The sequence below is a fragment of the Pieris napi genome, chromosome 8, assembly GCF_905475465.1.
Source record: "Pieris napi chromosome 8, ilPieNapi1.2, whole genome shotgun sequence".
Taxonomy (NCBI): domain Eukaryota; kingdom Metazoa; phylum Arthropoda; class Insecta; order Lepidoptera; family Pieridae; genus Pieris; species Pieris napi.
Window position 1 is genome coordinate 9330679 of NC_062241.1, and position 16915 is coordinate 9347593.

General features: G+C 32.2%; 1 protein-coding gene across 1 annotated transcript in view; it reads right to left on the reverse strand.

The window, feature by feature from the left end:
* The window catches only part of LOC125051686, a 162389-nt gene that overhangs the window by 127982 nt on the left and 17492 nt on the right, over positions 1 to 16915 (reverse strand). The window contains exon 2 of the mRNA XM_047652187.1: positions 366 to 3052. Coding sequence (XP_047508143.1) covers positions 366 to 3002 — 2637 coding nt within the window. The 5' untranslated portion in view covers positions 3003 to 3052. The remainder of the gene's footprint in view (positions 1 to 365; positions 3053 to 16915) is intronic.

The window sequence follows — 16915 nt, forward strand, 5'->3', positions numbered from 1 at the left end:
CATTACGGTGTATTAATGAGATCCAAAACGCCTACGATCTTTATTACGCTTCAGTGTTAGACATTATTTGTTTGCTTTTAATAAGGTATTAATATTAATACACATTGGAAATAGTTCTACGTTACATTGTATGACATAATCATACACATACATAATTGGAATCCGATTAAATAACTCAAAAGAATATTGATATAGCTGGGTGCGCCTTCTTACAAATCGCTCATTTAGTACTTTAGCTACTACTACCGAAATTAAATGTATTCAACATTATGTCAATTATTGTAAACAATTTTAGAGAAAACGCAGTTCTAATTTTATTGAAATAAAGGCCCTCTTTGAATATAACGAAAAATGTTTGTACTCACCTTTTCACAATTAGCAGTGGCGGTGGTCTGCGTGTGACTTGTAGAGGAAATGCGATATTGCATGCCCGAAACGGTGCAGAAACCTTCATGATGGTGTGTTGCATACACCCCTGTTATTGTAACATCAGTGTCTTGGTTGACGATAACCTCGACTTTCTGTTTTATATCTGGAAGAACACAGTCCTCAATTTCCTTTTTTGGCTCCTCAGTTTTTACTTCCGACTTCACGCCGGAATCAATTACGTTTTTTGGCTTTTGCGAAAATGATTCGTCGCTGCATGAGTCAGAAGTACTATCATCTTTACTTGATTTTGGAGATCGCTTTTCGTAACTGGCTGCCAAAATCGCCGTGGCATTTAAGCTGGCCATACGTTTTTGGACTACCATGTCTTTTAAATCCATAACGACCTCGTTTCTGTTACGTTTCTTTTTAATAGGAACGCCGGCTGTCTTTTTCATTTTTGGCGAAGGTTTCTCAGACTCAGGTTTTGGTGCAGAAGTTTTAATTGCAGTTTTCTTACGTTCAATGTTTTTAGATTTAGACTCCATTTCACTGTCCTCACTAGAAGAAGTAGATGACTTAGGATCCCAGTATTTACCAGCACTTCTTATACCTGGTACTCCCCTTAGTGTTCTTTGTGGTGGACTGTCATCAGAACTATCAGAACTATCCTTTTCTTTTTCTTTCTTATTTTCATACTCTGATCCAGATGTACTGTCCTGTTTATCAGAATCTTTTGATTTAACTTCTTTCTTTTTGGGAACTGTGATTTTTGAAGTTCCTGGTATTGGCTGTCTTTCAACTGTTCTCATTAAACCTAACTCTACATGGCTCCGACTTTCGTTTTCATATAAGCAGTGTACTTTGGCCAAGGCATTAAGGGAAGCCATTCTATGCTTTTTAGGTCCTGACCACATTGATAATAATTTAAGTCGCCGTTTAGTAGGCTTTTCGTTTCCCAATAAGTTGGAAGTATCTTTTAAATCAATCAGCGAATCTTTTGATAGTTCTTTTAATTCTTTAGATGTTTTCTTTTTTAAACTGTCAGTAATGCGTTTATATTTTTTTTGTCTGGGCTTTTTGTTCTTAGTACCACTAGATTCGGAAGAACTCTTAAAATCTTGATCATCGTTTGATTCACTTACACTCTCTTCTGATGAGCTGTAATGTTTAGTTTTAGTGCTAAACGCAAACTTTGATGAATCAATTTCTTCATCTGATAATGTATGTTTCTTCTGCTGTTTTTTACCTTTCTGTGTTTTCTTGGGCGCAGAATCATTCTCAGTTTTAATAGTTGAAGACTCCAGAAATTTGGTTGGGCTAAAAGGTTTTCCAGTGACGCTAGATTTTCTAGCAACCATTTTGTAGGATTTACTGACAATGGGTTTTGGTTCATCAGTTATATTAGTTGGATTATTTAGCTCACAAGTGCTAGATTTTTCTTGTATAGGCTGGCTAGTGTCTTCAGTCTTCTTGCTGGCTTTTAATTGTTTTACAACTTCTTCAATGGGTCTGTGAGGGGAATATTTTTTTCTTTCTGACTCTCCCTTTTTATCAATTACTGTCCCTTTTACTCGAGCTATTGGTCGAACACGTCCAACAGTCTTATTTACAGAATTTCTAAAATCAGACAAAATGCTTTTTGGTGAGTCAACTTTCTCTGTGAAAGTATACACATCTATTTCTGGGCCTTGAGCTACGAGTGAGCTAGAAGAAGTTTTTTCTTTGATGTCTTCAGTTTTGGTTTCACATTTTAAGGGCAAAAATCGTTCAGATACCGTTAAATTTCCTTTAGAATTTTTAGAACACTTCACATCAATATCTACTGTTCTAGGAGATCTAGCAGATGTAAAAAATTTAGGCGGCCTGTCCATCTCTGATTTTGGTGTCTTCGGAGAAAGCGTAACTGTAGTAGATTTTCGACTAACGGCTTCATTTTTACTCGAATTACCTTCTTGAGTGTCAGATTCGTGTTCAAATTGAGCAGCCTGATTTTCTGATATATTCTCTAATTTCTTATCATTATATTTTTCTGACTCTGTTGATACGGTTTCATCGTTGTACTCTTCTTTTGGAACTGTTATAGTCTCGGAACTAGATTTGCCCTTACCTACAGAAACCTCAGATTTGGTATTTCCTTTTTTAGCTTTTGCTTTTGGAATTTTGGAGACTTTTTTGATGACATCCGCGTTACTTGTAGATTCGCTATCAAGAACATCTTTAAGAGTCTGTTTTCCCTTTGGAAGGGTTATTACTTTCTTCGCAGCATTAGAGGGTTTCTTTGAAGGTAGGTTTTTGGTGAGGGTCTTAGTTGTGTTTATATTTTTCGTCTCTTTTGACTCCTTCTTGTTTTTCTTAAGTGAGGTTTCATTTCTAACTGTGTTTGGTTTCGTAACAGTTTTAGTACTTTCGTTTGAAGTTGAGGGATTGTCTTGATGAGATTTATTTCCGTCTTCCTTTTTATCAGTGTCGTCATTTTTATTATTTTTGGGATTTTTTAACGATTTTTGAAGCGCTTTAACCTTTTTTGGCGAGGCCACTTTCTTTTTGGTTCGCTTTTTGACATTTTTCGATTTGACAGATGTTTTATTAGATGCTCCCTTCTTCGCAACAACTTTCGAGGCTTGCGACCGCATTGTCCTCAGCAATCATGTGAACTTCCGACATTGACAGCAGATTTTACTTCCTGAAACAAAACGAAACGAATTTTTTTATATTCCAAAAATAAGAATTTAAATACGGTATACAGAACATAAAATGAATAATAAAAATAACCCCTAATCAATATGTTGTATGTTTCAGTTGCTTTTGCTTTGTGTTAGAAATATTCATATAAAAATTGTTTGGTAAAATTGGTTTGTGACAAATAACATTTTTATTCGTTCCATTGAATTTTTTCACGTTGTATACAGCTGATAGTTCGTCCAAATATCACAGTCTTTATAAGTAGTTCAGTCAGCATATTCAAACTAAAAATAAAATTCTTAAGAATTAAAGTACGCTCTAAAGAGACTATAATGAAGAAGGATGATTTGTTTGCGCAATAATTAAGCAAAGAGTCTGCCTTTTGTCAAGTTAATCTAATAATACGGCAGCTGAAAGCAGATTATGAGGGTCACCTTATACTGGTTGGGCTTGGCAAGTAGTTTGTACTTAATTAATTGTTTTGATCTTAGAGCGCTACAGGAAGGTGTTATTGTTTAAAGAAGGCGTTAAATCTATTTAAGTACCTAATTAAAAACCCAAAGAAAATTTTGTCTTTAACTTGACGAATATGGAACCCCGGAGAAAGTGAGTTATTCGATTTTATTCAACGTTTAGAATAATAATCAGTACTGAGCAGTTATAAAATAATTGTTATTGTAGGGCTGTGGCATATGTTTGCTCAAAACCTGTTCTTTTTTCAAATGAGTGCGACTACTGGCAATAAATAACTATTTTAGAGTAAATTAAATATCACAATGCGGTATAAAAAAATTATTTAAATGCACAGTTACAAAACAATCAGACCATTTTCCACAAAATGTTTTTTAAATATGAAAGGACTTATAAAAATATATTATTGATAGATAAAATGTAAAAGAACCGAATTATTTACAAAACACAAAGTATTTTAACTTCCTAAAACTCGAGCTTCAGTAAGTTAGTAAAGCGGAACACCGAACAGTGTTAAATCCTCTCTCAGTTGATCTTTTTGCTCGTTATTTCAACATTCTCGAGGAATTTGTGATTTACACCGATTCGTGCTTTACAAAATTACCGGTTATTTTAACGTAAATCGATAAACCACAGCTAAACAATTTACGCGAAGCCCAGTACACATTTTATGAATATTTTGTTTTTTTTATCAAACTAGCTTTGGTAAAAGCGCCAGACGCAATGTTAGTAAAATATATACAATGAAGATGTAGTGCAGCCAAAGAATGTACTGCATCCTATATAATTCGTTATTATAAGCGCATTTCGTTATCTAATATATATATAGAATTCTCAAGTCACAATGTTCGTTCCCATACTCCTCCGAAACGGCTCGACCGATTCTTATGAAATTTTCTATGCATATTCAGTAAGTTTGAGAATCGGCTACCCCTTATCGCTTCGGGGTTTGAAAGATAGATATATTTTTTTTTTTGAGACAATTTTTTTGTTTTTATTTTTTTATCACACAACATACAAAAATACATACAACCCTTAATTTTCACCCCTCTACGATCAACCCCTATATTTTATTAAAGCAGATAGTTATTTTTATTGAACTATAATAATGTTTCTAAGAAATAATATACATGGCAAAACAACGTTTGTTGGGTCAGCTAGTCTATAATAAAATTTAATTTCAGTTAAATAAAATGCTAACTTTCAGCATCTTTTTCGTTACGCTTAAAACACAACTTAATTATTTCTAAGTTCATCAACCTATACCTAACCGAATTATAACAAAGTTTATCAAATAAATCAAAGTAGTCACAGATATCTAAAGATAACTCGCAGACGATAAAAAGGGACAATGTAAAAACCACATCGGCTGATTGCACATTAAGTATTGCTAACTCTATACAATCGTAAATCTTGTATCTAATCTATTATATTTAAAGAATTTCATAGCTTACGTACTAGACTTAAGGCTCATAATCGCGTATATGAATATACCACCCACATAGCATTAACAAGCGTTTACAAACACGCTGAACGCCGTTTGTGTTTGTACTTATAACATTTTATTTTATTTTCTTAGACGCTATATTGATATTTAAAATGGTAATGTAATTTTAAAATCAGTGACGCTACAACCTTTTTAGGTCTGGACCTCAGATTTCTGTATTCTATTTCATGATCATTTGTCAATCTAATAGGCAAGTAGGTGATCAGCCAGAAGTCAGATTTCTTCGACTAAGGCATGCCGGTTTCCTCACGGTGTGTTCACCGTTTGAGCGAATGAGAAATGCGCACAAAGAAACAAAGTACATTGGTGCAGCCGGCGATCGAACCTACGACCTCAGGGATGAGAGTAGCCCCGTGATGCCACTAGGCCAATACTACTAATGTAATCTTAAAACATATCTAAAAATCACAAAGGTTAATTTGAATCTACGATTAGTTAGATGAAATACAAAATGCTATGCTTGACTACGATGTACTTGTATCTTTTCCTTCTTTAGTCAGGTTCTTAAGATCGTGTTGGTGTTGCACAACTTCCTCTATTGCCTTCTGCCTTCGGTAAGCTTTCGCCTGTCTTATACTAGAGCTTGAAAGGACTTTAACTTGTCCAGCGAGTCGGGGTATTTTGTCTTATGACTTTTATTATATTATTGAAGCGTTTTTGCTCGTCAAAGATTTTTAATAAACCGATTTAACTAGCTAAGTACATACAAAATTTAAAACCTAAAAATAAGGATATCATACATATATTTAATACATTATCCCTAATGTAAAGTTCCAAATATATATATGAATCTCTAAAATCGGTATAATTCATCGACTAAATTTAATACCCGATTAGTTAATATAAAAGTTGATTGCTAATAAACGACTTCGCGTCGTAATCCTATAAAATTAATGCGTACATCGAAAGCCTCGCAAAATTTCCACTAAGTATTCATGTCAAAAGCATCAAGTGCTTTCCGAAGATAATACGACACGCCACATTTTACGTCAAACTTTTCCTATCACATCGTTGGTGCCTCCACTCGTCAAAGATTTATAGCCTACGGGCGCCAGATTTGTGTAAAATTTAGGTAGAATGTATATTTATTAAAGTTCACCACATCATACATAATGTATCTACTGTATAAATGTTACAAACTATCTTTTCTAAAATATGACAATTACGGTAAACAAAAATGTTACAAAAAAAATATAATATCTATCTTCTAATATATAAAATTCTCGTGGCACAATGTTCGTTCCCATACTCCTCCGAAACGGCTCGACCGATTCTTATGATTTTCTTATGCACATTCAGTAAGTCTGAGAATCGGATACTATCTTTCAAACCCCTAACTGATAAGGGGTGTCCACCCCAAAAAAACTTTTTTATATTTGAGACAAAAAAACAATATTTTTTTATGATACAGCATACAAATATATATATACAACACATATCTGTGAGTTTAAAATGTTTCAAGCAAAATATTATATGCGTGTATAATACATTAACACATTTGAATTTCATAGAAGCAGACTGTGTGCACTGTGCAGTGATAGGGAATCTCTAAGAAAATCTAGCACGTTAGTCATTATGTATTGTGTTTATTCAACGCTAAATCTTGTATCGAGAGAAGGCAGTCCGGTAGGGCGTGTCACGTTTAATAATACGCAGTAAAGTTTTGTGTGAAATACAAATGCCAATTATGACTTATAAATTGTTATACATTTGCGTCAAGTTTGCGCAAGATTTGACAGTACGAAAAGCGTGTAAAATTTGACATTATTATTACGAATACGTAGCTATGACACTTAACGGTACAAAAACGTTATCGATCTTGAAACCCGTACAAATACACTAGCTACCGCAAAACTATTACACATAACATACTTCATACTTTATGTGTAACACAGCAAAACTACAAATTTATAAACCATTTTTAGGGTTGACTACATGTCGACCTCCAATAATGTATATTATATATATAGTTGTCTCTGCCTTGACTAAAAAGAAGACCGTATTTGTTAATGCGTTCTACAACGTGTATGTTTTACAAATTATGACTAACATTCATATGAATTATAAGAAACAAAATTATATGACAAATTACAGTTGTTTTTAAATCTTAACGATATACGAGTCGTAGTTTTTATATAATACGAGAGAACTCGTATAAATTATGCTTCATATTTAAAAATAGAAACTAATACTATGAGGTATCAATGCAGATGCAGAAATATTTATATTCCGCTACAAATCTTTGAAAAATACAATTTCCGTTCCACATTTAAAAACGTGCCAACGCAAATGTTTTAACATAGCAACCCTACAAACCCAAACAAACAATTGCAGAAAACCTACATTTGCGGAAAACGAGCGATATTATTGTACAACTCAAGACAATAAGAGAAATTGTGGAAAAGAAAATTAAGTGAAACATTTTATTTACTTATTTGATATGATTTGGTTTTCGTGTTTATTCAATTTGTTTCGATCGGAATGTGCGCAGGTAGCTAGCGTCAATTATTTAATAATGTTTTACAAGTAACACTACGATTTATCAAATGCTTCAACTGCTTATCTCAGGAACTATATTCTGGATATCAGCCAGTGTCTTAAACTAGCATAATAACTGATTGCTACTTAAATCAGTTTATTATTTAAATAATTGTTCACAAAATATGTTTACAAAACATAACATACAAACAACGCTCCCAATTAAGAACAATCAGCATTTACAAATACATAGTTAAACTAATTAAATATATTTTACAAAAATTTCAATAATAAATGGGTATTAAGTAACAAATACTAGACAAAGTAGAAAAAACATAGATTACGGCAAGTACAGCCTCAATTCGGACGCCATTAATTTTTGGTTAAGGTTAAAATTTTACAATAAAATTATCAAAATTGTCTTGAATTACCATTATATCATTACGTTATGTCAAAATATCATCACAATAGAGAAAATGTTTTTCTTAGACAAAAATAGGTCGTTTTCTTAATAACTTTAGCTAGCAATCTATTTTATAATTAAACGACAACGGCAAACCTTAAGAAACAGTTCAGTTGTAATAATCCAAGCAAATTTAAATAATTAATACAAAAATAACAACTTGAAATTGACTCATTATTTAAAAAAGTTTTTATCACATTAAACGCGTTAGCGTGTTTGACATAATAGTTAATTAGCGAATTTTCCCTCAGTGTTAAGTATTATGATATTGAATAGAATTAGTGCTTATGTGTTACCTTGCATTTTCCAAAACAAAATGTACTACCCTACTAATAAAACCAGTGGTGCTAAAACGCTTGGTTTTGGCCTCAATTGTCTGAATCTGTTTCCTGTCATTTGTTTTTTGTTTAATAGGCACACGCCGTCAACTTTTTGGGGTCTAACGAATGCCCCCTTTTCGATGTTTACCTTGACCATAGACTGTTAAATGCGCACATAGAAATAACATTTCATTGGTGCTCAGCCCGGGTTCGAAACTTCGACTGGCCACTGCTCATCTACATATATACTTAATACATCCAGAGAACTAATAATATTTAACCAACATATCAAAGCGAGAGCTTAACTGTATACGTAACAAAAGTCTAACCGTGCTTATTTGATTAATTAACAAATGATCAGTTTATTCAATTAACAACACACTAATTAGCAAACATTAACTATGACGATAAAAGCAATTCTCAATTAAACTAATATTTACTTTTACCTTAAAACTAACACAGTAAAAAAGATTACTTAGGGAGCGTTCTAGTATTACGTAACGAATTTGGGGGGGGGGGGTCCTTTTGTAAAACGTTACGATACGGGGCGGGGATTGAATTAAGCCGTTATTGTTAATGTTATTTTCGACTTTCCAGTACTTTACACCACATAATGGTAACTTTTAGGTATGAAGAGATATAAAGAGTCACTTGGGTACAGAAAAACGTTACGACGCGTTACATGCGGGGGGGTTTCAACAATCTCCAAAAATTGCGTGACGTTATACTTGAACGCTCCCTAATACTCATAGTAAATACATACTATTTTCATTTCATAATTCAAGCTGACGTACAGAATTTCTAAAATGGACCAAAAAGCTAGCAGAGTCAACATTCAGCTTACATTTCAGTGTTTACGGTCATTGTGAACACAATGTTGGTAACAAAATTCGAATAGGATTATTTGTTTTGGTATATTCAAATGCACATTTCATCTCTTTTAAAATAGTAATTATATTAATATGCTTCGTTCTTCACCACTAATAATTTAACGTGTCTTTGAATTTTAGGGACATATAACGGTGTACGGACACAGTTCATAGCGTGATAGCTAAAAAGAGATACGGTCGGGCGTTTCTCATAATTTAATAGCGAACCAATTAAGTTGCAGTAGCGATGATAATTAAGTTTACGCGCCTATTTATATTCTATAATGCTTTGATATTGACTTACTATTAAAGGAGTTTTAAAGCTTATCATACAACCTTTAACAGGCCAATAATTTAGGAACAGCTATATGTACTATCACCATTAAAAAAAAAACTTTAGAGGTGTCAAGGGACACCCGGATGGAACGAAATTCCTTTCGATTAATTTATATGTTAATTGGTATCATAACAGTATGATAGATTTTCTCGACGATTTTTTTTACGACGAAAAAAACAAGCCAACATCGCGAGGTGTTCCCAGGCGGTCACCCATCCAAGTACTGACCTCGCCCGACGTTGCATAACTTCGGTGATCGGACGAGAACCGGTGTATTACAATAGCAAATAGCAAAAAAGTGTCGTGACAACTTTTCGGAAGAATTTTTGCCGTCTAGCCCCCCTTTCACAACGCGCGATAAGGAACTTCGTTCCAAAAACATTTACTTGAAATATTTCTATACAAATAAAGCAGCATGTTTCAATTTGTTACAAAACATGAAGTTCCATATAATTGTCGATCTTATGATTAAACAAGTGCTAAAAAACAAGGTAACGATGACGTAATGTATGACGTCACCCATGACCTCAAGTAACATGAAGGCTATTCGTTTCAAAATCACGTGCCTATTCATATTTCTATTCAGCGTGTTACATATGCAATAATGGCGCTTATGGTACAAATTAGAAGGCATATACTCCAAAGTCCAAAGTCTATAACGGCTAGCAAAAAAGAAGAAAATGTAATAGCGTCTCCATTGGTTTAGGTTTAGGAATTTACGGTCTTGGTAGCTTTTTTATATCTGAGATAGAAAAACGTATCCTATAATGAATGTTGTATAGAAGAGAGATGGTGAGACTTACTCCAAGCGCTGCTATACAGAGCTATGCCTACTAAAACCCGGGTGACAATGAATCAAACTAACAGCGCGTATTGATGCCTTTCAAAAGGAACAATTTAACTAAATTAATAATATAGATCTTTTGACACGTTTAATACTCGCAAACTGACTACTGACTAGTTAATTATTAATTGTTTTATGAAAGAAACAACAACTTTACTCTTCAACATTATTTTCGGTCACGATTTGTGTCTTATCAAAGGCTTTTGGTTTTAGTGTCGAAATCTTTCCCGTCAATCGTTTTTGGGTGAATAACATTTTTATAACCGTCCGTAAATTATTGCTTTACCAACACTCAAATATCAGTAACATTTTTTATTTGTAATTATAGTAAATTTGTTGAGATGTTTATTCCTTATTGGGACGTAACATAAAAATTTACATTTCCAGACAATAATTATTATCGAAGGTATCGCAGTATTTGTTTAATTACTTACTAAAGAGTCGTTATTGTCGAAAGTTCGTTTTGTCCTCGTTCGGCTTATCTTGGACTCAATTATATACATTATATGTAATTGAGTCGTAATATATATAATTACTAGAGGACCCGACAGACGTTGTCCTGCATGATATTTCAAGCAATTAGTAAAGCAAAGTATGAAAGTACCGACTGCAGCGCCATCTGGCGGGCTGATTTGTGAATCTAAACCATTCCCAGATCCCCTTGAACACACACAAAAAATTTCATCAAAATCGGTCCAGTCGTTTGAGAGAAGTTCAGTGACATACACACTCTCAGAAGAATTATATATATAAAGATATATGTATATATTTAGGATACAGAACAACTAAGTCTCAAAATGTATAATTGGTGCTAAAAAATTTCTTCGTAAAAGTTCTAAGACTTCGCTGCTTAAAGATTGAGTTTTAAAATAACAATTATTATTAAAGTGAGACATGAGTCGAACGCACATTAGTACAGAGATAGACAACTTTATTTTGGAAAGTTAACCAGAACAAAGTCACTGGCAATACCCGGTGGAGCAAATAATGAAGTAAAAAGTATTAATTCAAAAAGTTTTGTAATTAACATGTAAAAAATTGTAATTTACACTTTAACGGGTACTTAAGCATAAGCATAATAATTAACCCTTATAATTAAACACATCACGCCCACTTAGGTTAATTTCGTCCATAAAATGTTATAAATACATGCAATTACACGTTTACCAATAATAGAACCTGTTTAGATGTTTCTGCACGAAGCATCTGAGGGTCACAAATTTTCTACATTAAGCATAATTAAAGAAAGATATTACGGTAATTTTTAAAGTATTGGTTCATTTTGTGATTATTCTATCGCTTGTAATACATAAATTTAATCACATTTTTAAAATGCATTGGTAGATTATAAGCTATCGAGAAATTCAATCCCCGCCCCGTATCGTAACGTTCTACAATAACGAATCTTGAGTAATTTAACAATACTGCGATACTTGCGATACTTATTGTATGGAAATGTCAATTTTGATGTTTCCGTAATATATTTAACATTCATTAGTATCCAGAAATTTTATACTCCTTAAACCAAAAACATAAATTGATAGAAACTTCCACAATTGGTATGCAACTATTACTACTCCAATAAAATAAATATTAATTTAAATAGGCACAAAATTTTTTACACTACCTATACAAAACTTTTAAAATAGTTTTTTTTAAATATTGCAGACTTATAGACACGTTCTACATTAATTGTAGGTACGCTTTTTAAATAGGTCAAGGGTAATACATGACCTTTTTAATACTTTTAATATCCTGCAAATAACATATTAAGTTTATTTATCAATTCATTGTCCATACAACATTTTAATAGAAAACAAACTACACAAATAAGTTAGGGAGTTACATTGGCACAAAGTAATCTTATACGATATGTGAAAATATGAATATGTAAAATAATTCTACGAAAACGAGCAGGAGAGAACGAAACGTGAGAGCTAATACAATTATGCTTGTATTTAATTTTTAAACATCTGTGACAATATTTTAATTATTATTTGTCACGAATAAAACCCAAATGTGCGTAACTGAGCTAACAAAGCCTTAAGACTTATATCTAGATCTAAATTTTAAGTGTCCTGATTGTATGTAATTGTAATATTTAATTAAGGTTCGATCGATATATTCGATCGTGGGTGGAGGATTTTCAACAATGCAATAATTATCCTTGAGAACTCATTTCACACGGCTATTTAAACAGTAAGGAAATAAGGATATGACCCCAATGACGACGCTTTGATGCTGTTCCGAGTATAAAGCAAACAAAAGAAACAAGCAATATGTGCAAACGTACGTAACTCCTAGGCTCACATTCCTATTCGTATGTGGAGTTATAATCTTGTTTTCGAACTAACTATAACTTCAATTAGAAAATTAAAATTTTTGAAAGCATAATTAGTTCGAGGTTTTAGAAGCGTGTGTAAACATGTATTTCATGGGGGATAGTTTCATTAATAGAGAAATATAATTTTAAATATCCAAACACAACAACACCAAAGGAAAAAGGGATTAATGAAATAAAAAGAAAGCTGGTGAAAAACTGGATCACCAAAGCAAAAGACACAGATGTGGAGCAAAATGGAGGGGCCTTTACCCGTAAATGAATTTTGATTCTTTTTAATTTATTTATCATTTAAAATTTATATACATTGAAATTATTAATTATGATTGGAATTTAAATTGAAAGATTGTTAATACATAGCATGTAATATTTTAATGCATGCACATATTATGTAATAATTAATCATATGATATTCTTGTTTAATATATTATTCATTATGGAAATAAAGAGGCTATAATAATAATCCAAACACAACACAGCTATTAGCGCTAAGGAGTTTTGTCAATGATTTATAATCGCGAACTCCAAACGCGGAGCTCCTGTCTGCGTGAGTACCATAAGTATTTTTAAATTTGGGGTTTGATTTATTATACTACATATTTATAGCCTTGGATTTTCTGCGCATCTTTCACTCATCGCTCAACAGACACAGCACCTACTCTAAATCTGGATAAATAGGTCATGTTACTCCTAGATAACGTTGCTCTGTGTCGATAAAAGAATTGATATGATTCGTCCTGTATGTGTTGTGTTCGCATTTACTTGTGATGTAAGTTCATCTTACTTAAATAATTATTAAATGAATTACATTTTCTATTCAATAATCTACTTACTATTAAAGAGTAAGATTACTATCACAATGCAGCCGTTCATTATATGTGTGAGTCTCTCTATTTATAGCATTGATAGATACATTAACACTACTGCTTTGAAACTTAAAGACAAAGTTAATTGGTGTGATAGGAAGCCGTACAAACATAAAAGACGTCGTATAACATACAAAAGAGTTAAAGTGGAATTGGGACACACATTGTCCGCATTTGTGGTGGCAGATGGGTGAAGAACACTAAGTATTACTGTTAAAATAATTTTAAAGCTTTAATGCCATGATATAACCGGAATTAGTGTTTTTTATTCAAAATTCAAAAATCATTTAATCATATAGGTAACACATCGTACACTTATGACTTGTCAGTAAAGAAATACACATTAATGCTTCTTATTTTCCATTTAGTGCCAGTTCTATTTAATATATTATTTATCTAAAGACAATAATTAATCAGATGTAGAAATGTACCTGGAATACTCATGTAATATATTATGAGACACTGATTTATCTTACAATCTGCGTAGTCATAATAATCAAAAGTGAATAAAAAGAATAAAATAAATTTAAAAACCTCGCACAGTATGTATTACATATTTCTATTACATCCCCTTGCAATTTTTTATAAATTTTGTAATTTAAAAAGCATTGTTGTGGTTGATTAAATGTATTTTTGTCATATTTGTGAATAGTAATAATAAGGGTTTATGTATTATTCGATTGAACAAAACAAACTCAGGTTTTAAACGCTTATTTAATGTCAAAGATCAGTCTTTTCCATATGAAAGTGATCAGACTAACAATTTAAAATCTTATTATGTTGAAAAATCGATTTTTGTTCGCGATTAAGTCCTCTAAGACTTATAATTACGAAATATAAGTAATTGCTGCGAAAAAGCTTTTTAAACCAATAAACAGTAACATCACTTATCAACGTAACAACATTCCCTTGATAATAAATTAAATTAAACCCACGCCGTACAATTCTGAACCGATATTTTCAATCCATTACATATATCTCTCATGTTTACCACAATTTTATGATTAAATATTAGTTAAATCACATAATAGTTAACGTTAAATGTACTCTGTGGTGCAATTATACGTGATAGTAATCGACATTTTGGATAATATTAAAAAAAAATATGTTAAAACGGGCAGCTTATCTGATGAACTCGATATACGAAGCGAGCCTTGCAGGACTTTGCGAAAGTCTTTTTTAACTTAACTTTAAATTAGCTTTCATGTTGGGTTATAGAAGCGTTGCTGGACTATATAATATCGAAACCAAATTCTTTCTCCAACTTTTCGTATTACACTATTCAAGCCAAAGTAACATTAGTTACTAATGAAGAAAATAATTATTGTTACCTTTCACTTAAGGTGCTTTACAAAACGCATTAAAATTGCAATTAAGGCCGCACAAAATCAAAAATTCAAAAAGCTGAATAAAATACTACCTTCGAGTGTCTTACCAGGGTTGTCGTGATTAAAACAAGTTGTTTTAACATTTAGAACTATTTGTTTTATAGATTAAATTAACTGGTGATTTTACCATTGCCATTAAAACTTACACTTTAGATGTCTACAACGAACGAACCTGATCCATTATTCTAGATTGGAATCATGTTTTGCAATTAAAGCGATCGTTCTTTAGGGCGCACGTGTATTGTCATATAGTGTAATGTCGATTTCACTTATATTTTTATTACAGTACGTCCACACGCACTGATTATTCAATAGCGAGTAGCGGCTTTGTGAGGACGATCCACTCAGGTTAGTTTAGGGAACAGGCAAGTAACGTTTGGCCAAAACGAATTTCGTTTTACAGGAATTGAAATTAATGTATTATTATACAAAGCATACATATATATAGTTAAACAGTCTTATCGTGGATTAAGTACCTCGTTTGTTACAATGTTGTTTCCAAAACCGATGGAAACTTTGGTAACAAATATCGTTCTAATTCATATGTAAAAAAATTTAATAAGGCCAATTATTTTGAAGTCTTCTTGACACTCTGTTTTTGGCACTCTTGACATTTGACTAACGAAATGTTCTTCTCAATTTCGTTTATATTATCTTTTAGGTTACAAAGTGCAAAAAATAAAGATAGTTTTACGTGCCGTACAATGCGAAACGATGTTTTAAAAACATACTTCCTGAATGAAAATTCGATTTAGAATTTGCGTATTATAAACACATTAAACCCAATAGTGAAAGTTCAGCAAATAGATCCTGATAAAATACAGTTAACGTTTGAGTTTGTCTGGCAAACAGTTCAAAGTGACAAACGAGGTAGATTTGCCCGGTTTCAAATAACTGAAAGTTGAAGCCAATTCGAACGCGTTAGTTCATTCAAACTTTTTCTATTGCCCTCCTTACTTTTATTTTACACCGTTGCGCTGCGCTTTACATTTTGTTTGTATGTTATGTCTGACTAAATTAATTAAATTATCTTTAATAAGAGCTGACTGGGGAAAATTTCGAGACCCAAGACGAAACGTTGCGTTCGATTGTGATTGGTCAATTAACATGACGTATGTCGCGCTTTAACGCGTATTGGACTACAGATATGTTCAGAGACTACAAATGGTATATGTTGTCCAATGAAAGTAAAACAGAGAGTACAATCTGTGTGAAACTCACTCGCTCAAACTGCAAATTTACCAATACAAGTTTCCTCGCGCTGTAATCGAATAGTTTACAAGTAGTTAAGCGTACGAAAATCATAACCCAAACGGTACTCGATTGTTGGCAAAAACTTTAATGTTGCCTTTCATGAATCAAAGGTAAATTATATTGTCGTTTTGTATAATATGTAATGTTTTTTAATTTTCTAACAGCGCACGTTTGCTATGTTTTATAGTGTTAAACTCTCAGGTTCGCTAGAACGCGTTTGATAGATACACAAATCGTGCAATAGATAAACCAAAATTCTACTACAACATTATAATTTCAATTTATTTCTCTGTTTTATAATATTTGTTTAACTGAACCATGCTTTCTGCAAATCTTTATTTATAAGTTTGTGTAAAGTGTAAAGTGATGATACTTTGATGTGCAATTAATTAATTACAAAAACTTTGGTACAAAGAAAACTACATGTATGGGTCCATTATAAACCTACTACATACCATTTAAATGTATGTCCAAAATTTGAAGTTTTATTTAATTTAATTCTTAATATTATTTTAAAACTTCCTTTTCCTTGTTCATTTCACACAAGCATATAAATTAAAAATGACAAAATATTACTTCAGGTACATAGCTTTGTTAGCCATTATAGTTATAGATATAACTACTTGTTAAGCAAGTAAACTACTATTACGTATATTATATATAATTTTAATAGTATAGTTATCATTTTAATGCCTAGTATTTGACTTTGATTTTAGCGAGAACATG